Source organism: Mirounga angustirostris, unplaced genomic scaffold, assembly GCF_029215605.1.
Source record: "Mirounga angustirostris isolate CCGP_5_RB_7025 unplaced genomic scaffold, mMirAng1.0.hap1 SCAF_8, whole genome shotgun sequence".
Classification (NCBI taxonomy): domain Eukaryota; kingdom Metazoa; phylum Chordata; class Mammalia; order Carnivora; family Phocidae; genus Mirounga; species Mirounga angustirostris.
This window is the reverse complement of record NW_026991716.1, coordinates 1,728,151-1,752,073: the sequence shown is the minus strand read 5'-3', so window position 1 is coordinate 1,752,073 and position 23,923 is coordinate 1,728,151. Positions and strand designations below refer to the sequence as shown.

The 23,923-nt window shown below is 44.7% G+C and overlaps 2 protein-coding genes and 1 long non-coding RNA gene across 9 annotated transcripts in view; 2 read left to right on the top strand and 1 right to left on the bottom strand.

The window, feature by feature from the left end:
• Nucleotides 1–682: 682 nt before the first annotated feature.
• On the bottom strand, nt 683–3,041 carry LOC129045559 (uncharacterized). Its single transcript, XR_008505465.2, has 2 exons — nt 2,916–3,041; nt 683–2,206 (listed from the first exon to the last, which is right to left on the bottom strand). It is a non-coding gene; the product is annotated as an uncharacterized LOC129045559 (long non-coding RNA).
• Nucleotides 3,042–3,330: 289 nt separating this feature from the next.
• ZNF165 (zinc finger protein 165) lies at nt 3,331–11,862 on the top strand. 7 transcript variants are annotated; one of them, XM_064598408.1, is made up of 5 exons: nt 3,378–3,470; nt 4,864–4,972; nt 6,520–7,003; nt 7,288–7,423; nt 9,725–11,862. In XM_064598408.1, the coding sequence occupies exons 3-5, from the start codon at nt 6,593–6,595 to the stop codon at nt 10,627–10,629; spliced, it is 1,452 nt and encodes a 483-aa protein (XP_064454478.1). In that variant the 5' UTR covers nt 3,378–3,470; nt 4,864–4,972; nt 6,520–6,592; the 3' UTR covers nt 10,630–11,862. The 7 variants fall into 7 exon arrangements, with proteins under 7 accessions (XP_045722196.1, XP_064454478.1, XP_064454480.1 ...); XM_064598409.1 differs by lacking the exon at nt 3,378–3,470 and adding an exon at nt 3,651–4,489; XM_045866238.3 differs by lacking the exon at nt 3,378–3,470 and adding an exon at nt 3,651–4,619.
• A 1,345-nt stretch (nt 11,863–13,207) lies between these two features.
• The window catches only part of LOC123837354 (zinc finger and SCAN domain-containing protein 16-like), a 30,488-nt gene continuing 19,772 nt past the window's right edge, over nt 13,208–23,923 (top strand). Inside the window, exon 1 of the mRNA XM_064598405.1 lies at nt 13,208–14,046. The gene's annotated coding sequence lies outside the window, so the exon portion shown is untranslated. The remainder of the gene's footprint in view (nt 14,047–23,923) is intronic.

Here is a 23,923-nt window from a genome sequence, read left to right as displayed (position 1 = left end):
ACTACTAGTTTATTGAGAGTTTGCATCACAAACAGCTTTTGGATTTTGTCAAATGCTTTCTCTGAATCAAATGATTATGATTTTGCTTTTTTAGCCTGTTGATTATATTTGTGGATTATATTGACTGATTTCCAAATGCTGAACCACTCTTGCATGTCCACTTGGTTGTTGTATATAATTCTTTTTATATACCATTGGATTTGTTAATATTTTGTTGAGGATTTTTGCATCTATGTTCATGAGACAGCTTGGTCTGTAGTGTTCTTCTTGTAATGTCTTTAAATGGTTTCGGTAGTAGATACAGTAGAAAGTTAGGAAGTGTTCCCTCTGCTTCTATTTTCAATAGATTGTGAGGAATTGGTCTTTAACTGCTTGACAGAATTCACTAATGAAACTATTTAGTGGGCTTGGTGCTTTTTCCAGACAGTTATTAATTAGGTAGAGCAAGGAGGATCACTGGGGATGGTAGAGCAGAATGAGCTAGGGAGAGAGTAATAGATTACATGGGGTATAGGTCAAATGGGGTCTCATAGGCCATTTTAAGAACTTTAGGTTTTGCCTTGCCTGAAATGGGGAGCTACTCAAAGGTTTTAAGCTGAGGGCTAGTTTAGGGATTGAAAAATAATTTTCCCTCTATCATTCTGAGTTCTCAGTTGAAATCCCTGTAATAAAAGACATTAACAAGAGAAAAACAAACAGAAGTTTATTAACATGTATACCTCATGAGTACACAGGAAATACCTAGAGAAAAATGAGCAATGAAAAGAGTAACTTAGGATTTCATTTAACAGGGAAAGGGGACAAGAGATGTAGGCCTTTTAGGGGAGAGTAAATGATTTTTAGCAAAGATGAATGGGCCCTTAAGAGAACAGATGGGAGGTATGACTGATGTGGGAAACAAAGTCTAAAGAAAGAATTAAATTTCCTTACTGCCTACAGCCCAGTGACAAGTCCTTGAAACAGGCAAAGTGATCTTCCTCTGGGATTTCAGCTGCCTTGATGTTGACACTTCGCTAAAGTGGCAATCTTAGCTTAACATTATCCCGACGCCCCAGGATCCTGTTAAGTCTACTTTAACATATAAAAATTCCTTTGGAAACACTCCTTTGTCAGGGTGTGGTGTCAAAGGAAAAAATTCCTTTGGATGAGCAATCATCCTCCAAGGATATGACCCACTGATACACATCTGAAGGGTCTCATGACTGAGTTCTTACTAAACAGTAATAAATGACCTTTTCCTAACAATAGCTAGCCCCCCTCAGGATCCTGGAAACCTTGCTTCCAAAATACCTTGGGAGGCTTGTGCTGTCCCCAAACCCCTCCCAACGTGATAGCATATAATCAGTCACCCATCGCTACCCCAGTGCAGCTCTTTCTGCCCACGGGTCCTGTCCCCATGCTTTAATAAAACCGCAGTTTTCCACTGAAGACATCTCAAGATTTCTTTTTTGGCTGTGGGCTCCAAACCCCATTTCTACATCATGATTTTTTGTGACAAGTTTGTCAGGGTGTGGTGTCAACTTCTTTCCTATGATATGAGCCAATCTTCCCTAGCTGATGAAACTTCTGGGGAGGGTATTTACAACAATTGAGTTTATTCTGGAGGATCTGTCTTTAGGCAGATAAGGGAAAGTCAGAGAAAGCGTCTTTCCACATTTGCTTTTTTTCAAGTGCCTACAGCTCAAAATAATCAATATATCAAAGGCGCATATTTTGAGGAGGTGTGTTCTGCTACCCTTCAGCAGCATGACAGAACTTAGGCCGCAACAGCTCTGTTAAGAATAGACTGTGGGGGGCGCCTGGGTGGCTCAGTTGGTTAAGCGACTGCCTTCGGCTCAGGTCATGATCCTGGAGTCCCGGGATCAAGTCCCGCATCGGGCTCCCTGCTCGGCGGGGAGTCTGCTTCTCTCTCTGAACCTCCCTCCTCTCATGCTCTCTATCTCATTCTCTCTCATACATACATACATACATACATACATACATACATAAAAAGAACAGACTGTGGGGAACACAGAAAGCAGCAGAGGGAACGGGCGCCTGGGTGGCTCAGTTGGTTAAGCGACTGCCTTCGGCTCAGGTCATGATCCTGGAGTCCTGGGGTCGAGTCCCGCATCGGGCTCCCTGCTCAGCAGGGGGTCTGCTTCTCCCTCTGACCCTCTTCCCTCTCGTGCTGTCTCTCATTCTCTCTCTCTCAAATAAATAAAATCTTTAAAAAATAAAAAATAAAAAATAATTAAAAAAAGAAGCAGAGGGAACATGTAAGAGGTTTACTGCCCTAACCAGAAGAGTGTATCAGTCCATCTTTAGGAGAATGGATGCCATATTCACAACCGGATTATTATACAGTAATGAAAATTAACTTTAACTCAACAACGTGGATAAACCGTAGTGACCTATTGTTAAGTGAAAACAGCAAATATCAGAAGATTACCTATGGCATGGTGCCTTGTAGATGAAAAACAAGAAAACTAAACCATATATTGCTTTACCATGCATACTTATCTAATAGAACTATTCCTTCAAAAAGAGACTAAACACGGATTATAGGGGTTACTTCTGTTGAATAGAAAACCACAGGCCCAGGTGGAGTTACTTGCCTCCAGAATAGCAAACCAGGACAAAATTACAGTTGCAATCTCCTCAGGAGTGAAATTTTAAGCAAATCAACCCAGAATTTTCTGGTCAGCACCAATAAGGTCACACGGGCCCTCTGCATTCCCTTCTCCCCGCCCCCCAAGAAGATGAGGTAATCTGCAAGAGAAGACCCCCCTCCTCACCTTCCCCCCACCCCCGCCAAGGGAAGGCCACCTTGCCTTGAAACAATGCTTTTCCTTTGGCTAATAACTTCCTTGCTCCACTCTCTTTCCTATAAAAATCTTAGATTTTTGTACCACTCCACGCTCCTCTCTACTTACTACGGCTTAATCAGTATGATCAGATCTTCTTGCTTACTCGGTTGAATTTCGGTTAACACCGCACGTGAGAGGAGGTACTGAAGGAGCAGCAGTGAACGTAAGTCACCGTCAACATTCTAGTCCTCACACACTGGCCCACGGATTCGAGAAAGGCCACGTTTCGGGCCACGCACAGGCCGTCGTGAGTCCGGCTATAACCAGCCACGTTTGTAACCTGCGCTCCCGGAAGCCCAGGGAGGCTTTGCAAGGAGGTCTGCGCGCGGTGCGTGGCTCCCGTCCCACTCCCCAGACTGAAGTCCCGGCGAGGCCGCGCTTCCCGCTACACAGGGGGGCAAGGACCCCACCCCAAAGCCCCGAGAGCTTCGCGAGCCGCGGAAGCCGCCTGGGAAACGGGAGTCGGAGCGCGGGAGAGACGCCAAGACTTCTGGGAGTCGCAGCGCAGCGCCAGGCCGCCTTCTGCGCAGGCTCAGGGCCCACGAGGACGGAAGCTTTGAGAGAGGGTGCAGCGCCGTGCCCCCACCGGAAGTGTCCGATCGGAACCACCCTGTAGGAGAGGTGAGTCCGGGTTTGGGACCCATGCGTCCGACCTTTTGTCCCCTCCAAGCACCTAGTCCCTACGACTTTACTTCGGGATTGCGGCAGCCCCGCGGCGCCCTGGAGCCGGGGCCGCGGAGGAATCCCGAGGAAAAGTGGCACTGAGACTCGGCGTTCGGCGGACACTGTGCCCGCCTACTTCCCGAGGGGCGGCGGTTCCCATGGTTACCCGCGCCGCGCGTTACGTCACCGCCGCGGGCGGGGCGCCGGGGCGCGGGCCGGGGTCACTGAGGGGAATGGCGGGCACGGCGGCGACCTCGGGGGGCGGCTTCTTGCCTGGAGGAGCTGCCCGGGAGCCCGCCCCGACGCCCGCTTTTCGCGGGAGGGGTGCCCGCCTTCTCGTGGGGGAAGCGGGGCGGCCGGACACTGGACGGGTGTTGCTCCCCGTGTGCCCGGGGACGCGGGGGCAGCGGCGGAGACGGTCCGCCGGGCGGGCGGTGGGCAGGACTGCGGCGTGCTTCGGTGCGGGAAGGCTCCCGGCCGCTCCCCTGCACACCCCGGCGCCTGCCCTCACCGAGCGCCCGCGCTCCCGGCTCGGTCCTCCTTCCTGTCGGTGCCGGCGGCGTCGGGAGGCTCTCGGGCTGCCCTCCCGTTCAGCGAGTGTGGAAACTCGGAAAACGGGAGTGCAAGGCCCTTGACCTCCCGGAGTAACGGTCATTGAGGAGGAAGAACAGCCAAGCCAAACATAAGTCGAGGTCACGGGTGTTGTGCCCGAGCTCCGTAGAGTTGTGCTATGCCCTGCGGGCTCGTCGCACCCTCGGTCGGCGTCCATCCCGCTTCCTCGGCTTTCCTCGGTGCCGTTTGGATCTTTCCCACCTTGTATTGCCCGGTGTTTGCTGCCCCGCGCGGACTCTCTCTCCCTCTCTCTCTCTCTCTCTCCCCCTCCCGCCTCCGAGCCGTTAGGATATCCGATCCCGCTACCGTGCAGCTTGGCTAGTCCTTCAGTCTTCAGCAGTTATCAGCATTTCAGCGTGTGTTAGGTGAAACCTATTTAGTTATTTAGATGTTTTTAATGCACGTGGGTCTTACGTCCTTTTTTCCCAACTGTTTTTACAAACTCAAGCACCATTGAATTCCTTAGGGCTGTACATCAAAATACGGATTTTCCAGGTAAACCCATACTGACCCAGACAGTATCCCAGGAATCACTTTCTAACAAAGTTCCCACATGATTAATCAGCTGGGAACTCAGACTTTCTTGGAAACCATTACTGTACAACTTCTAGCCTTAGCTTGGCTTGTGTTCACATTCTTAATAAAGTACATGTCCATGCAACAGTGGGCACTCAGCTGGTGAAATGTGTAGTAGAAGGCCCCGCAAGATTGATAGTTGCATCCTGCTCTTGTACTCTAGGCTTCACATCTAAATTCCTGTTACTCAGTTTTTCGGTGCAGAAACCAGACATTCCCATGTGCTAAGACTCAAGGAACTGGTATTTAATAACGAGACTCACAGTCCACAGGTAAGCAAGTCATGGTGCTGGTTTATTTTATTTAACTTTATTGGTGAGATGATAGGACTTAATGTCCAAGATATGAACTGAGCCACAAAACTAGGGAGGTAGAGAAGGAACTGTTGGGATAACAGGAAACCTATTTGAGACCTTTGCGGAAGGAACTAGTTAACACTGATTGAAACTGTTAGCCTCTGGCTCTCAAGAAAAGTTACCCTGGGGCACCCAGCTGGCTCAGTTGGTGGAACACGTGATTCTTGATCTCAGGGTTGTGAGTTCCAGCCCCACACTGGGTGTAGAGATTACTTAAAATCTTTTAGGGGCGCCTGGGTGGCTCAGATGGTTAAGCATCTGCCTTCAGCTCAGGTCATGATCCCAGGGTCCTGGGATTGAGCCTGCTTCTCCCTCTCTCTCTACTGTTCCCCCTGCTTGTGCTCTCTCTGTCAAATAAATAAATAAAATCTTTTTTTAAAATCTTGTAAGAAAAGGAAAAAAAGTTACCCTTATTACTTAAGAGATTTATAAGTAATCCTAGGTCCAGATTTTGAATTAATAATTATCATTCCAAGCTTGCATTTTCCTCAAACTTGTATAAGTATGGCCTCTCTATGTTTCTCTTTTCATATTGCAGTCCATCCTAGAAATGAACAACATGTTAATCTCCACAAACGGTATTTGTCAGGTCATTCTGCTCAGAAGCTTTCCTTGGCTCCCCAGTGCCTAAAAGATAAACTCTGAATTCAGGATCTTGGCACTTGAGGCTTTCTATGGTAGGGCCTTTGCCTCTATGATTTCCTTATACAAACCTACTGAACTTTTTCCTTTCCCACTTCTGTGATCCTACCATTAACCGGTTCAGGCTGTTTTCTTGCTTGTAATTTCCTATTTTTCTCTCTCCCACATCCTATCAAATCCTTTCCATTCTTCAGAAGTTAATTTTTTCATTAAGTTTTCCCGGACCATTGCAACCTGCTAGACTTTGCACCTCCAACTTTGTGAAGCACTTTATTGTTTTTCTTATGCTGGTCCTTGTTGTCTTTATGACTTACATATAATTTAATTGCATGTGGTATGTTAACATGTAGCATTGCCTTAAATTTATAAATCTTATATTTATTGTTTCTACTTTAAGATATTTTGTTTTTATGGGTGCCTGGGTGGCTCAGTTGATTAAGAGTCCATCTCTTGATTTCTGCTCAGGTCATGATCTCAGGGTCATGGGACTGAGCCCAGCCTTGGACTCTGAGATGGGCTAGGAGTCTGCTGGAGATTCTCTCTCTCTCCCTCTCCCTCTGTCCCTCCCCCCAACTCACACACGTGCGCCCTCTCTCTCTCTCTCTAAAGTAAATGAATCTTAAAAAGAGGTATTTTGTTTTTAAATTTTAATTTTAAGCTGCTTTGAGGTAGAAATTATGTGATAGTTGTATTCCACAAAGTATTTCAGTGCTTTTACATATAGTAAATGCCTAGTACACTTCTGTGTAATGGAAAATGATTATTTCTGTGATGTGATCTTTCATCTTCATAGACAGTAATAGTTATTTTTTATCCCTTAGAAGAGCCCTTGAAACTAAATAAGACCGTTCACAAAGCAGAAGTGGGTTTCCTGGTAATACATTTCATCCAAAAATGACAACAGAATCAAAGAAAGCTACAGCTCAGAACCTTCAGGAGAATGAAGGACTTCTGATAGTGAAGATAGAAGAGGAAGATTTTGTCTGGAGGCAGGACACTTGCCTCCAGAGAAGCGATCCCCTCAGGCAGGAGCTCTGCCGGCAGCTTTTCAGGCAGTTCTGCTACCAGGATTCCCCTGGACCTCGAGAGGCGCTGAGCCGGCTCCGGGAGCTCTGCCGTCAGTGGCTACAGCCCGAGACCCACACCAAGGAGCAGATCCTGGAGCTGCTGGTGCTGGAGCAGTTCCTGACCATCCTGCCCGAGGAGCTGCAGGCCTGGGTACAGGAACATGACCCAGAGAGTGGAGAGGAGGTGGTTACCATACTGGAAGATTTGGAGAGAGGCACTGATGATGCAGTAGTCCAGGTACTCAAGGGATGGGAGATCTAAGACCTCCACATGGATGGAGTCCCACAGGGGGAGGAAAGGGCCTGAGATTGAACGCCCGGGGAGACCTGCAGGGGCTGTTAGGTCAGTGTGCCTTTCTGTCTCCTTTCTACCACATTTGGTGCTGTGCCACATTCTACATTTAAGTCAGACTTAATCCTTCTGCAGTTTTGTATTCCTACAGGAGGTTCTCTTTGTTTTTGGAAGATGTTCAAATACCCAGCAGGGATTCTCTCACAAGCCCAAATGTACTTTATTTTCAGGTTCCAGTCCATGCACATGGACAAGAGATATTCAGGAGAAAGATGGTACCTCCTGGACCAGCACTTAGTGTCCAGTTGCAGCCAGTGGACCCCAAGACCCTTCATGGTTCTTCAGCACCCCTTCTGCTGGACGGTGGTAAGGGGCAGTACTGCATGCAATTCATGTCACTGAAGGAATGGGACTGTGAATGTCCCTTCTCAGAGTAGCCTCTGTTACCATAGGTGGTCCTTTCCTTTATCACCCCATGAAAAGTAGAGAACTTTTTCCCTATGTGTCATTGACCAATTAAAACAAAAACAGAGAGAGAATATGGTTCCTTAACCAGAATATTTACATTTTCCCATTTGTTCTTCATCCAGAATATTTCCAAAACACAGGATATTTTTATGAGTAAATTAAAGGAAAGAAAAATAAATGCGTGAGAAAACATCAGGGAATAAGTAAAAAAACAAAAGAAAAAGAGGAAGAAACACATCAAGAGAAACAACACATTTTAGTAGAGAAGCAGATACATAATGATATACTTGGAAGTGGAATATAATTCACAGATACATAGAACAAGATCCACATTATTGTCTCTCTTACTGTATTTTTGGTCTTACAAAGCTTTCATTTTTTATAGGAAGTCAGCATACTTCTGGTGACTACCTCCATGGAATACTCATCACTGTTCTAAAACTCCTCTGTTTAAAAAGTTCGTGGACTCAATATTACTTTAGGTGTGAATGATCTCAAAAATAAATTCAAGAATAATTACAGTCAGGGCGCCTGGGTGGCTCAGTTGGTTAGGCGACTGCCTTCGGCTCAGGTCATGATCCTGGAGTCCCGGGATCGAGTCCCGCATCAGGCTTGCTCGGCGGGGGTTCTGCTTCTCCCTCTGACCCTCCCCCCTCTCATGCTCACTCTATCTCATTCTCTCTCTCAAATAAATAAATAAAATCTTTAAAAAAAAAAAAAGAATAATTACAGTCAGTTTTGGGGGCACCTGGGTGGCTCAGTTGGTTAAGCATTTGCCTTCAGCTCAGGTCATAATCTCAGGGCCCTGGGGTCAAGCCCCAGGTCAGGCTCCCTTGCTCAGCGGGGAGTCTGTTTCTCCCTCTCCCTCTGCTCCTCTCTGTCTCTCTAATAAATAAATAAATAATCTATAAAAAAAAAATAATGATCTTTTAAAAATATGTAAGTAAATAAATAGATAGGTAGATAAATAAATTAGTCAGTTTTTAAAAAAATACCCAAATTCTGCTTTCCAGTTTGTTCTGGAGACATTGCCATCCACTCCATCCAAAATCATGCATTTCCCCCAGCCTAAAATCAGCATGGCCTAACCACCTTTCCTGCCTTAGCATATTCTAGACAAAGGAAACCCTGCAACAAAGAGGGGGTGCTTGGGGTGCCTGGGTGGCTCAGTCATTGGGCGTCTGCCTTCAGCTCAGGGCATGGTCCCAGGGTCCTGGGATTGGGCCCCGCATCAGGCTCCCTGCTCCACGGGAAGCCTGCTTCTCCCTCTCCCACTCCCCCTGCTTGTGTTCCCTCTCTCGCTGTGTCTCTCTCTGTCAAATAAATAAATAAAACCTTTAAAAAAAAAATAACAAAAAGACAAAGGGGGGGTGCTTGATTGAAGCACAATATAGAGTCGTAAGTATAGTATAAATTTGTGAGCCAGAAGGCAGGAATTGTGAGGACTTAATCATAAATGGATTCTGGAAACCAGGCGGAGGAGTTCAGATGTGTTGTGGAAGAAAAGAGAGGGTAGATTTCTGAGTAGGGTATAGGAAGGGACAGGATGTTAAGGACAGTCTGGTGAGGGTATTCAGGATGACTAGGAAGAACAGCTCAGAGTCAAAACAGTGGGAGGCGGGGCGCCTGGGTGGCTCAGTTGGTTGGGCGACTGCCTTCGGCTCAGGTCATGATCCTGGAGTCCCGGGATCGAGTCCCGCATCGGGCTTCCTGCTCGGCAGGGAGTCTGCTTCTTCCTCTGACCCTCTTCCCTCCCTTCCCTCCCGTGCTCTCTGTCTCTCATTCTCTCTCAAATGAATAAATAAAAATCTTAAAAAAAAAAAAAAAAAACAGTGGGAGGCTGTGACAGTCCCCTAGATAGGAAGAGTGACAAGGATAGTGGTAGCAGAAATGTAAAGAAGGGGATGTGTTCAGGGTACATTTAGCAGAAAGTGCTTATAGAACTTGATTAGCCATGGACGATGAAAAAATGGGTGGGTGGGTAGATGTTGAAGGTTTTCCCCTCCACAGGCATTCTACATGCTTTTACCAATTTTTCTCTTTTGTGTCCTTGTCCATCACACCTTTCCCTTGAAAGGCCACATTTGTAGAGTAGCCAATTGAAGTACCAATATGTAACTGTCTTGTGTATATCTCAAATTTTTTTTTCTTCCAACTCAGCAAACAGATATTTACCAGTTTGTATTTTCATTCTTTTAGGTAATGAGAGTGAAAACAATGGATCCATGCCAAAGTTGGACATTTATGAAGAAATGGAATCACAGAGGATTCTATCAAGAAGAATTTCAGGATTCATGTCAGAAAGATCTGCTGAACCTCAAGACATCTGTAAGTCTGCAGGCAGGTTAAAGAGGCAATGGGAAAAAGAATCAGGAGGGTCTCAGAGACCATCATCTGCTCAGGATGGAGGTTTTAGTAAAATCCTTACCCACAAAAATACACTGACAGATGACATTAGCCATGATGGTTGTGAGAGAAGCCTAAACCTGAATTCAAGTGAATTGACACACCAGAAATCTTGTAAACACAGTACCTATGACCAAAGTTTCAAATGGAATCCAGATTTTATTAAGCATCAAAGAATTTATGCCAGAGAGAAAATTCACCAATATGGAACATCTCTCAAGAGCCCAAATCTTATTAAACATGCAGCAATTTTTAGTGGGGAGAAAACCCACCAGTGTAATGAGTGTGGGAAAGCTTTCAGACACAGCTCAAAGCTTATCAGGCATCAGAGAATCCACACTGGAGAGAGGCCCTATGAATGTAATGAATGTGGGAAAGGCTTTGGGGGGAGCTCAGATCTTATTAGACATCAGAGAATTCACACTGGGGAAAGACCCTTTGAATGCAAAGAATGTGGGAGAGCATTCAGCCTGAACTCACATCTTATCCTGCATCAGAGAATTCACACCAGAGAGAAACCCTATGAATGTAGTGAATGTGGGAAAACCTTCAGAGTGAGCTCACACCTCATTCGACACCTGAGAATCCACACTGGAGAGAAACCCTATGAATGCAGTGAGTGTGGGAGAGCCTTCAGTCAGAGTTCACACCTTCGTCAACACCAAAGAATTCACAAGAGGGAAAACCTGTTAATGTAAAGAAGTTAAATTTTTATGGAAATGCGAAAGAAATAGCAACATGAAAAATACTGAATAAAAAATATGGAGTGAGATGAATGACTGAAAGGCCAATGTCTCTTTTCTCTCATTCTCTGGCTTACTGTTCTGCTTATGGTCTTCACCTATGAGGGAGAGGGGATGCTTTCTGTGAGACAGGAGTTTCCTCTTCTATTGACTGCTGAAGTCAAGCCAGAAGAGCAGAATTTGGAGGATAGTCTATGGCAGTGGAGATAGAGGGGAAAAAGGACTGTCTTGGGAAGTAACCATGATTACAGTGTGGCGGGGAGAAGATTCAGTAAAGAAGCTGATCATCAACACTAGTTAATGATTCTCCTCAAGAGAAAGTAGGCTAAGCCCTGAAGTGGAATAGTTTGAGCAAAACCCACCAGCGCTTTCAGAACATTACTTTAAAATGAAGGCACAACAAAACTAAATTAGAAATTCATGTCAAACAAGAGGACCTGCACACAGTGGCATTCCGATATGTAGACCAAAGTCTATGTCCAGAGGTCATGCCAGGATGTAAACCAGGAGAGCATCCAAGGCAAGAGGCCAGAATCCAGAGAGATTGAAACAAGACAGGAGAGGAGAAGTAAATTAGGCAGGAGTTGGGGTTAGAGGTAAGGGAAGGTAGTCACATTGAGTTCAACCTCGAATATGGAGGAGACAGACGGTAACATAACTTCGATCTTACTGCCACATATGCCTGGGTTTTGGCACCTCCGTGGGGTGAGTGGACAAAGACTGCAGTTCTGGGGAGCTCTCTGGACAGAAACAGGGTTCTCTGGCTACTGACAATTGTGGAAGAGGGCTGAGGGAATTAGCACTAAAGGTAAAGGTCCTGAAACTGTTTCATTACTGCTGGCTGCTCTTCTTTCCAGAAAAGACAGTGTTCAGAGGGTTGGTATCCAAGAGAAGAATGGAGAGAGGAATCCAACAAGTAGGAACTCCACCAGTGATTTCAGGATATAAAGGCAAATCCTGCTCTACTGTTTTCCTTTTGATAAGGCACGTTTTCCCTAATGTGAAAATAAAAGCAGCTATATAAGGCTTAAAATCCCATTGTATATATAATGTCTTTATCTGAAAACTAGCAAACAACCCCCAGTGTGGAATTATGACAATCTAATGTACAAAATCTTCTACCAATAGGCTTTATTTAAAAATGTCTTAGCATTTGTTTTTCAATCCTTGAACTAAAAATGTCCTGATAGCATCGAAGTAACCCAATGTGGGGGTGGGGGTGGGGCGGTATTGAATGCATAATTTCCTGTTGCACACGTACTACGCTAATGCATCCTATGTTGTGACTGTTACAAGCGCTGTTTATGTGTTCCATTCTGTGGTCGAGAAAACGGAGCTGTGAGTGTCCTGCTCGGAATGCCTGAACAGCAAATGCTGGAACCAGGATTCAAACACATGCTGTTCCCGGCCTTGTGCCTAATCCTTAACCTTGATTGTGTCCCTGACAGAATCACCATGTGACGTAACAGCAAAACACACGGCACTCGTGCACCACCACTTTAAAGTGGGGACGGCGACAGATGTTGGCAGGGATGCGGAGAAAGGGGAACCCTCCTACACTGTTGGTGGGAATGCAAGCTGGTGCAGCCACTCTGGAAAACAGTATGGAGGTTCCTCAAAAAGTTGAAAATAGAGCTACCCTACAACCCAGCAATTGCACTACTGGGTGTTTATCCCAAAGATACAAATGTAGTGATCTGAAGGGGCACATGCATCCCGATATCTATAGCAGCAATGTCCGCAATAGCCCAACTGTGGAAAGAGCCAAGATGTCCATCGACAGATGAATGGATAAAGAAGATGTGGTATATATATACAATGGAATATTATGCAGCCATCAAAAGGAATGAGATTTTGCCATTTGCAACGACGTGGATGGAACTGGAGGGTATTATGCTGAGCAAAATAAGTCAAACAGAGAAAGACATGTATCATATGACCTCACTGATATGAGGAATTCTTAATCTCAGGAAACAAACTGAGGGTTGCTGGAGTGGTGGGGGGTGGGAGGGATGGGGTGACTGGGTGATAGACACTGGGGAGGGTATGTGCTATGGTAAGCGCTGTGAATTGTGCAAGACTGTTGAATCTCAGATCTGTACCTCTGAAACAATACATTATATGTTAAAAAAAGAAAAGATAGTAGGAAGGGAGAAATGAAGGGGGGGAATCGATGGGGGAGATGAACCACGAGAGACTATGGACTCTGAGAAACAAACTGAGGGTTCTAGAGGGGAGGGGGAGGGGGGATGGGTTAGCCTGGTGATGGGTATTGAAGAGGGCACGTTCTGCATGGAAAAAGTATATATATATAAAATTTAAAAAGTGGGGGACGGGTTCGCAGGTCGTTAGCCTCTCAGAAGGTGAAAGACCACACGCAACTCAAAACCGCAGCGCCGCCCTTCGGCGGCCACCACCGAGAGGAGCGTCTCCCAGAGAGGCCGGAAGCGGCGCTGTGCCCCGGGTGGCCGCCCCTCGAGGCCGCGCGGAGGTTACCACCGACAGCGTCTTGCCGAGAGGCCGGAAGCGGCCGGCTTCCGCCCGGGGTGGCTGCGCAGCTTCCGGCCGCGTTGTGCGGCGGCGGCGAGGGGCGCTGCGGAGCCTGAGGCGGGGTCGCGGCCGAGGCTGATGCCCGCAGCGCCCGTCTCTCGCCTCCCTGGGCTGCTCCTGAGGTTCAGGAACGAATTCCGACAAGAAGGCGGCGGCTACGGCCGCGGCCCGCCCTGACCCCCGGGGCGCGCCCGGTTCGCGCGTGTTCTCTCCCCTCGGCGCCGGCTGTGCGAGTCCCGGGCTCCCGGAGCGACGGCGGCGGCGCGGGCCCCGCGGCGGGGATGGGGCGTGTGGTCCCCACGGACCCTCAGACCGGCCTCCTCTTGGGGGGGAACGTCTGCGCTCGGGGTGCCCGTTTTCTGGCCAGGATCCGACGTCTCCTCTGGATTTGCTTGTGCCGCGAAAGAGCGGCGTGTTTGGCTTGGTATTTTCCTTCCCTTCCGCTCGTAGTCAGGCTTCGATCTTTCCGTGTTGCAGCTTTTGACCGGCCTAGTTTGTGCTTTGCACCCCACGTGACGGAATTCACCGGGACTGTCGTTTCCCCTTGGAATTAATCTTTCAGCGAGGTGGTTTGTTGTTGTTGTTGTTGTTTTGAGGTTTTATTTATTTGGGGGGACGGGGGGGCCTGGCGGGGCAGGGCATGAGAATCTCCAGCGGACTCCGCACGGCGCCGCGCCCGCACCACCCGAGACCAGGACCTGAGCCGAGGCCAGGAGTGCGACGCGACTGACTGAGCCACCCAGGTGCCCCCGCAGAGTTTCAAGAGGACCAGTCAGCCTTAACCTCAGCAGAAGTGTCCGGCACCCTTCTGCATTTCTGAAGGTAATGGTTTGTGTCGCCTTAGGAGTAGCCAAAAACATTCACCCCGAGACCGTCTCCTTGAGGCAGAAACTGAAGTGAGTTTATTCAAGCAGTGAGAGCCCGTAATGCAGGCAGCCTTGGCTGTCGATCTCAAAGGGAGAGGAGGACCACACGGAGCCGAGAACGTGCGCGGCGCAGGAAGAACTCCCAACAACCAGGCGGTAGATGCTAGTCCTGACTTCAGGCAGTTTGGTTACCGGAGACGCCTGGACCCTGGGAGGCCCGGAACCAACTCTAGGAACTTTGCGGTCAGTGGCTGATGCCGCCCCAAGGAGCAGATCCTGATCATCGTGCCCAGGAGCTCCAGGTCTGAATTGGAGGATCAGCCAAAGACCAGGAGGCAGCGATGGGGGGGGAGGGGGTTGGAGGGAGCGCTTGATGAAACAGGACAGCAGGTGTGGTTAAATGAGTTAATGTCTAGCGAGGGAGAGAAGCGTCCGGACAACCGTGGAGCAAGGTTACAAAGCTTCAGGCTCCACTCAGCCAGGCCAGAAGTATTAGTGTCAGCCTTTCTCATTCTCATGCTTTCTAGTTAGTTTCTTACTTCTTGAAGGTGGAATAGACCGTGTGTCCATTTTTCTCTATTCTGTGCCCTGAGAATTGTCCCCTAAGGCGTCCTTCTAAGATAATAACTCCGGTTCACTCATTGAGTCTTTCAGAAACCCGACCATATCTTGTTTCCAGGCCGTAGCCAGGACATGTGGCCTGGGAGTACATTCAGAGCACACACGCAGCATAGAAGCCACCAACAGGGGCTCCTGGGTGGCTCAGTTGGTTGAGCGACTGCCTTCGGCTCAGGTCATGATCCTGGAGTCCCGGGATCGAGTCCCGCATCGGGCTCCCTGCTGTCCCTCCCCCCCTCATGTGCTCTCTCATTCTCTCTCTCTCAAATAAATAAATAAAATCTTTAAAAAAAAAAAAAAAGCCACCAACGACTCCAGCCCGTGAAGTATCTAGAATTCCAGGCCATTCATGAGCAAGGTGAGAGAGGGTGGTTGAAAGTTCTGCTAGCTATCCAGGTTGAAAAGCTTTATGAACACCGGTAACGTAGAAACGCCATGCTGAATCAGACTGAATATCTATCCTCTCAAGTATCACATTCCCACTTAGGTAGCACTAACAAAGGACATGATACAGAATAACATAATGCTGTCTTCCCTATTATCAGCCTCAGGAGGAAGTTGTATACCAGCATTCCTAACTTCATTTAAAACCCTCTTCAGACTGTTCTCATAAAATAAAATTTATCTTTATTTAAACCTATTTATATTTTCGTCATATGTAATATCATGGCCTAATTTCTACTGTACATTTAGTACTTGCTCTGTAAAGTAGAACTTAATCTTTTGCCTTAAAATGACCTTTTCTGAATTTCCCTGATTATTTAAAGCCATTTTGTACCTCTTTACTGTGCCCTTGTAATGGAATCTATGTCATCTACCTAATCTTTCAGACTCATCTAACCCTGTTTAGTTTTTCCTTTAGTCCCTGCTGTCTTTAGTTAAAAAGTCACAAATCATTCTAAAATATAGATCTTTCCTCTTCAGTATTATCTCCTCATTGCCCCCATTCCCTCTAACTTCAGTATATTTTCATCTGTTCTGACTACAGTTAAAAACAAATTATTTTGGGGCACCTGGGTGACTTGGTTGAGCATCCAAATCTTGATTTCAGCTCAGGTCATGATTTCAGGGTCCTGGGATCAAGCCCCAAGTTGGCCTCTGCGCTCAGCGGGGAGTCTGCTTCTCCCCCTCTTCCTCTGCCCCTCACCCACCCCACCCCATACCCCACGTTCACTCTCAAAATAAAAAATATCTTTAAAAAAGATTATTTGGGGGCACCTGGGTGGCTCAGTTGGTTAAGCGACTGCCTTCGGCTCAGGTCGTGATCCTGGAGTCCCAGGATCGAGTCCCGCATCGGGCTACCCGCTGAGCGGGGCGTCTGCTTCTTCCTCTGACCCTCCCCCGTCTCATGTGCTCTCTCTCTCAAATAAATAAAATCTTTAAAAAATAATAATAACAAAATAATAATAACAAAAAAGATTATTTTTCTGTTACTTTCTACTGCCATCCGCAATATTTCTTATTTTCACCTTCTTCCACTTTCGATACCCATTATTACTCATTGTTCAGTCCAAATCCCTTTATGATAGTTGCTGTATTCATCTCTTTCCTTGCCCACCTCACCCCCCAACTCTGTACCTACAGAATGGGAGAAAATATCTGCAAACTATCAGATAAGAGGTTAATATCCAAAATATATAAAGAACTCGGGATGCCTGGGTGGCTCAAGTCAGTTTAGTGTCTGACTCTTGATCTCAGCTCAGGTCTTGATCTCAGGGTTGTGAGTTTAGGCCCAGTGCTGGGTGTGGAGCCTACTTAAAAAAAAATTTTTTTTAATAAATATTTTATTTATTTAGTTGAGAGAACAAGCGGTGGGGTGAGCAGGGGCAGGGGGAGAGGGAGAAGCAGACTCCCCACTAAGCAGGGAGCCTGACGCGGGGCTCGATCCCAGGACCCCGGGATCGTGACCTGAGCCGAAGACAAATACTTAACCAGCTGAGCCACCCAGGCGCCCCAACATTTTTTTTAAAAAGACAAGATATAGGGGTGACCTGAGTGGCTCAGTCGGTTAAGCATCTGCCTTTGGCTGAGGTCATGATCCTCGGGTCCTGGGATCGAGCCCCGCATTGAGCTCCCTGCTTAGCGGGGAGCCTGTTTCTCCCTCTGCTGCTCCCCCTGCTTGTGCTCTCTCTCTGTCAAATAAGTAAAATCTTTTTTAAAAAAATTAAATTTAAAAATAAAAAGACAGAATATATAAAGAATTCATACAACTTAATAACAACAAAAACAATCCAATTAAAACACAGGCAGGGCGCCTGGCTGGCTCAGTCGGTAGAGCATGCAACTCCTGATCTCAGGGTCATGAGTTCCAGCTTCACACTGGGTATGGAGCTTACTTAAATAAAAAAAAATAAAACACAGGCAGAGGAGGTGAATAGACATTTTTCTAGAGAAGACATACAGATGGCCAAGAGATACAAATCATCAGGGAAATGCAAATCAATACCACAATGAAATATTACACCAGTCAGAAAGACTGGTATCAAAAAGACAAGAAATAACAAGTATTGGAGGATGTGGAGAAAAGGGACCCTTATGAATGTTGGTGGGAAAGTAAATTGGTGCAGCCACTATGGAAAACAGTATGAGGTTTCTCAAAAAATTAAAAAATAGAACTATCATATGGCCCAGCAATCCCACTTCTATATATATATATATCTGAAGGAAATAAATGAAAACAGGGTATCAAAAAGATATCTGCACTCCCATGTTTATTGTATTATTCACAATAGCCAAGATGTGGAAACTACTTGTGTCCATTGATAGATGAATGAAGTATAGTACAATGGAATATTATTCAGCCATGAGAAAGAAGGAAATCCTGCCATTTGTGACAACATGGATGGAACCTGAGAGTACTGTATTGAGATAAGTCAAAGAAAGACACATTGTATGATGCCACTTATATGTGGAATCTAAAAAAGCTGAACTTGTAAAAACGAGTAGAATGGTGGTTACCAACTCAAAGTAGAGGAATTGGGAAGACAGTCAAGGGTACAAACTTGCAGTTAGAAAATTAATAAGTTCTGGGGATCTAATCAACATTGCGATTGTAGTTAACAGTACTCTATTATATACTTGAAAGTTGCTGAGAGATTAGACCTTAAATGTGTCATCACAAAAAATAATTACGTGCCATGATGGAGGTGTTAGCTAATGCTAATCATATTGAAATATATAAGTGTATCAAATCAATGTTGTGTATCTTAAACTTATACAATGTTAGATGTCAATTATATCTGAATAAAAAAAAAATTTAGAGAACTATATTTTTCCCCTCCCCAAGAACTATTTTTTAAATGTCAGCATCTTGAAATGGACTCATCCTGACATATCTATTTTTCCAAATCTTACTATCCATATCATTAGCTTTTTGATTAATAATAATCATGATAAAATAGAATTTTTAATTCATGGTATATAACAAAATTGGATTTAAAAATGATTCCTCCTTTATTCTTTTCATATCAATGCAAAGTTTCTCAGTCTTAAACATAACTTCTTATAGACCCAAGTTTTGTTTTGTTTCCTGAAATTAAAAAAGTCTTAAAATATCATAACTCCTTTTTCCCCATCTGAAAGCACTGATACTCCACATTTTTTTTTTCAAAGATTTTATTTATTTATTTGACAGAGAGAGACACAGCGAGAGAGGGAACAGAAGCAGGGCGAGTGGGAGAGGGAGAAGCAGGCTTCCCACTGAGCAGGGAGCCCGATGCAGGGCTAGATCCCAGGACCCCAGGATCATGACCTGAGCCGAAGGCAGACGCTTAACGACTGAGCCACCCAGGCACCCCTCCACATTTTTAAAAGAAAAAATATTTGGTTGCAGAGACAGTAAAGTTTATGTCTTCTGAATCTGCAAGTTTTTGGTTTTTTTTTTAATATTTTACTTGAGGGAGAGAGACAGAGAATGAGCAGAGGGAGGAGGAGCAGAGGGAGAAACAGGCTCCTTGCCGAGTAGGGAGCCCTACGCGGGACTCAATCCAGGACCCCGAGATCATGACCTGAGCCGAAGGCAGAGGCTTCACCTACTGAGCCACCCAGGCGCCCTGAATCTGCAAGTTTAATAAAAGCCTAATAACAAACATTCTATAATCTATACTTTGGGAGAAGATTTTCGTTCATATTCTGGAAAAAATTGTAATGTGTTTCTCAAGTGATATTTGTGAGGTTTTAGTATGTATTTTATTCTTGTTTATTTCTCTTCTCATAGTCATACTCCTTATTTTGGTCTTTTTTAATTTGGCAGAGCCAGTACTCACGTGTAGTACAACTTTCTTATATCAGCACAAGAATACATATATCCAAAATGCCTTGTTACCTTCTTTTATCTTCATGATATCCTTGGTAAATAGTAGTTGTTATCCACATTTTACTGAAAAAATTCTGGGCATAAAGGAGTTAAATAACTTGTCAGCAGTTATAAGATTATGAGGTAAAGATTCAGGATTCTCCAGACCAACAGTTATTCATCCAGAGACCATAGTTAAATCTTTAAACTTGGTGTGTAGCACATGGCAAAGAATGTTTATGAGGGTTTGGCTAGAAAAGGTTTTTTTTTTTTTTTAATTCCTATCCCCTTTTTTTTTTTATTCAAGTATCATTAACATACAGTGTAATATTAGTTTCAGGTATATAACACGATTCCACAATTCTATACTCAGCACTCATGAGTAAGTAAGATACCATAGAAATGGCTATTTTAAGGGATCATCTCTATATAAGGGTCTGACATTGGAAAAAATTTGCCATGTCTGGAGGACATGCTTCTTTCTCAGGCTTCTTCCCATAGCATCCTTTTCCAAAATATATTATCTGTTGAAAGAGGCCTAAATTCTTAATGAATTTGCCTAAATAGGTAGCCCATTAGTAGAACTTCTCATCCACAGGAGCAGTCTGAGGCCTTGCTGGAGCTAACTCACCTGGAAACCTCTTCAATATTTATTGTATTCATAGGGTTTCTCTCCTGTGCAAATTCTCTGTTACTGAATAAGGCCAGGGCTTGCACTGGAAGCTTTCTCACATTCTTTATATTTAGAGGCCTTCACTCCAACATGGATTTTCAGGTGAACAAGAAGATGAGAGCATTGGATAAAGGTTTTTGCACACTTACTACAGTGATACAGTTTCTCCCCAGAGTGAGTGAGTTCTCTGATGTCAAGAAGGGGGGAAATGCTGAATAAAGGCTTTCTCACACTCCCCACGATTATAGGTTTTTATCCGGTATGGTTTCTCCTGTGTTTAAAGATTTAAATTCCAGGGGAAATTTTTCCTACATTTATCACCTGTCTGTTGGAAGACTTTTTCACAACTGCCTTCCTTGTAAGTCTTCCCACTGAGTCTGCCAGATGTGCGGTGTTGGCTTCCAAGATGTGTTACCTATGCCGTAACACAGGGCCCCAGGGCTCAGAGTGCTCAGAGGGGTCCTGCTTCTCAGAAGGTCTGGAGCTTGGTTTAATATCATTGTCACAGTCTTGAGATTCTAAATTTTATCTTTGAACTTGTGTTGTATATGTGAAGGACAGGACAATAATGTATGCACCTGAGCAGAGGGTATGTCTTGCCCTCCCATTCACGCATAGCATTTGTAATCCCCTAGGAAGACAAAATCCCAGTGGACCCAATATTCATGGGAGTTCAGTGAGACTCTAACTATGAAGGGGAGCAGAACAGGCTGCCCCAAAGTACACCACTTTGTCTTGTGGATTATGTTGAGCTGAAGGCAATCAAGACCCAGAAAACTCAGGAAAACATCTACCTCTCCATTAACTACTTAAAATAATTTAGATAGAGGGCCTGTACCAGAAAAAGAGCTATTACCAGACATAACTTTTTTATCTGATAGACTTAACTGCATGCCATGGCAAACGTCTGATAACCAAACATCTCCTCTCATTATCCTATGAATTATCCTCCTCCCCTTTGAAGTCCCAGACCCCTCTCCCATTCCTTGGCTCAGGATGGCATATAAACCTCAATTGCCTGAATTGCCCATGAGTCTCATATCTTTGGGACTCCTGTCTGTACATAATTAAATTTGTTTTTCTCCTGTTAATCTGTCTTAGGTCACTTTAGTTATTAGACCAGCCAAAGAACCTAGAAGGGATGAAGAGAAAATTTCCCGCCCCTAACGTACAGGGTAGGCATGTTATACCTGCACCTGAGTAAGCTGGGGTGCCGACAGCCAGGTGAGACCATACTTTCTTGCTGGAACCAGAACTTGCTCCTAACTCAGAAAGGTGGCAAATGGCAGGGTCTAAGAAACAGGAACAAGGAATCCACCACGTTCTTACTTGTGTTACTTCCCTGTGCTGGGCAGCCACTTACTGGAAATGATGGCAGAAGCGAAAGGGAAGAGAGCAACACACTGCCACCTTCTTTTTCTTTCTCCTTAGTCCTCAGCAGTTAAAGGTAGAGTTGATAGAATGTGTACCCGTCAAGAAGTGGTGAGTCACCCTGTACAGCATTTCCACTGTTCTGAAATACATATGCACATAGGAACTACAAAATACGAGTTGTGTATAATTTGGTGATTCCTAATGCTTTTATATTTGCATTTAGAAGTGGTATTGTACAATCTAAAGGTGAACAGCAAAATTCATAATTAAAATTTTAATTTTTGTTTACTTTAAATGACATTAAATATGAGAGAGCCCATGGTAGGGGAAAAATAGGTTTTATATTTTAATACCTTTAACAATATGCTTTTTCTGCTTTTTGAACAAAGCATTTTCATTTTGCACTAGTCCTGCAGATTATGTAGCTAGTACTGCCTATGTGTATTCTCTAAATATTTGGTTCTTTAGAGGAAACTTCTTATTGGTATTACTTTTGTCACCTAAAGTAGACAGACTGCACAGATATAACTTATTATCTGAGACAGACACCTAAGGGAAAGAGCAAAGGATGATTTAAGCATGTCCCGGAATATATACTATGGGTCAACCTAAATCAAGCACAGTTTAACAGGGTCAGTTCAAGAGAGATAACACTAACACAGTAAAGATCCAGGACACAGATGAGAACAGTAGATCTTTGGCAATGATTACACTGAAAATTATGAGAGCATTAGAGAGTTATAATGTATATAAAACACTTTCAAAAGATATCTCCATTTAACCTCACAACTCATTCCTGTAAAGTAGATATTTTTGTCCCCCATTCAGAGGTGAAGAAACAGAAGCTCACAGAGGTTAAGTAACTTGCCTGTGGTGATTTAAAATATAACAATGAATTCTTTGACAACTCCATCCAAAAGATGGAGCCTAATTTCCCTCCCCTTGAGTCTTGGCTGGACCTAGTGACAAATTTCCAAAAATGAGAATATGGTGGGAGTGGTGGTAGAAACTAGGCCCCAGAAAGCACTGCAGCATCTTTGGTCTTTTGGATAACTCGTTTTGGGGAGAAACCAGCTGCCACACTGTGAGGACACTCAGGCATCCTGCCAAGAGCCATGTGAGGGAAGCAATTTGAAAGCCAATCCTCAGCTTTCTTCAGATGACTACAGCCCAGCCAACATCTTGACCACTACCTCTTGAGAAACCCGGAACCAGAACATTCTAGTAAACCACTTTCAATTCCTGACCCACAGAAACTATAGATATGTTTAAGATGGCACATTTGGGGGTAATTTGTTATATAGCAATAAATATGAAAAGGAAATGACCACACTAGGAAGCTTTAGAGACAGAATAAAGACAGTTCTCTGCTGGTGCACTGTCCCTAAGATGTCTGGTAAATCACAGACTCCAGTACCAGATATTCTGATTCCAAACTTATTTCCTCTTTACTAGATTATTCTACTCATTACAAGGATGAGAAAAGAATGCTAAGAATCAAAAGGAGAATCAAAGAAAATGTGGAATTGGAAGCTGAATGAACAGAAATAGTAGTGAATTAGCTATGAAGTGTTAGAGTAAATCCATCACCATAGGTCAATGCAACATTATGTGAGGGATGGAGGAGGGACAGAGAGTGGACTGGAGAAAGTGGGAACAATGGCCATTGATAATAATATGATTGAACGAAATCGAGAAAAGAATAAGCAGGCAAATAGAAACCATCAGGGGGCACTTGGCTCAGTCGTTAAGTGTCTGCCTTTGGCTCAGGTCATGATCCCAGGGTCCTGGGATCGAGCCCCGCATCGGGCTCCCTGCTCTGCGGGAAGCCTGCTTCTCCCTCTCCCACTCCCCCTGCTTGTGTTCCCTCTCTCGCTGTGTCTCTCTCTGTCAAATAAATAAATAAAATCTTTAAAAAGAAAAAAATAGAAACCATCAGGAAAGTCCGATTCAATACTGAAGCTGATCCTGAAACAAGCCACCGACAGATTTTACTAAGGAGGGTGGAGACAGATCTACAGTGATTTGAGAATTTACTAAATACAGAAGATCCTCAACATTTCAAGTCAGCACAAGGGACTCCAAGGATCCATGTCTCTGTTTCTCATTTGATGAGTCACAAACACCTTAAGGCTGGGGTGCTAGAAGTTATTAAGCCAGTGAGAGAGTCCAGTTTCCACATTTCAACAAGTTTTCACTGTTCTCTGCAGATACAATAACTCTCATTAAGGCTGATGAGTTTATTATGTAAATGTTTGTTACATTTTAGTCAGTTTGATGGTGGACATATACAGACCACTCAATTTTCTAAATTCTTCCTCCCCATATGATTCTCCTTACCTTTCTGTTCTAAGGCCCACTGTCCATTTAAAGCTCAGTGACTCCCAGGAAACCTTCACTGACCTCCCCAGACCAGGGCAAAAGTATCCAGTTTTAAATTCCCAACTACACCTTTGACAAATACAAAATGGATGTCAGGAGAAGTACTCTGGAAAGATGATCTGACCAAAGGTGAATTCAAGGTAAATTGTGCTTCTTACCTCCTTCCAGCAGGGGACTGAATCTCTAAGACTGACAGCAAAGCTGTGTTTCCATAAGCCAGAGTTGGAAACTCCAAGACCTGTGGCCCACTATTCTCTTTAAAAACATTACCTGTCAAAGGCAACAAGCTGGGACCTGGAGAAAACTAGATACAGTTGAGCTTGTGAGGGAACCACACTGGGAATTGGAAATAGAACTTATAAATCACAAGTAGTATAACCAAGGGAAACAGAGCAGGAGACCTAGGAACCAGAAGCTCATCTAGTCTTCAAGCAATGGAAAACAGCAAGAAGTAAGAGACAGACTTGGAACCACAGGGAAGATTTTATCTCA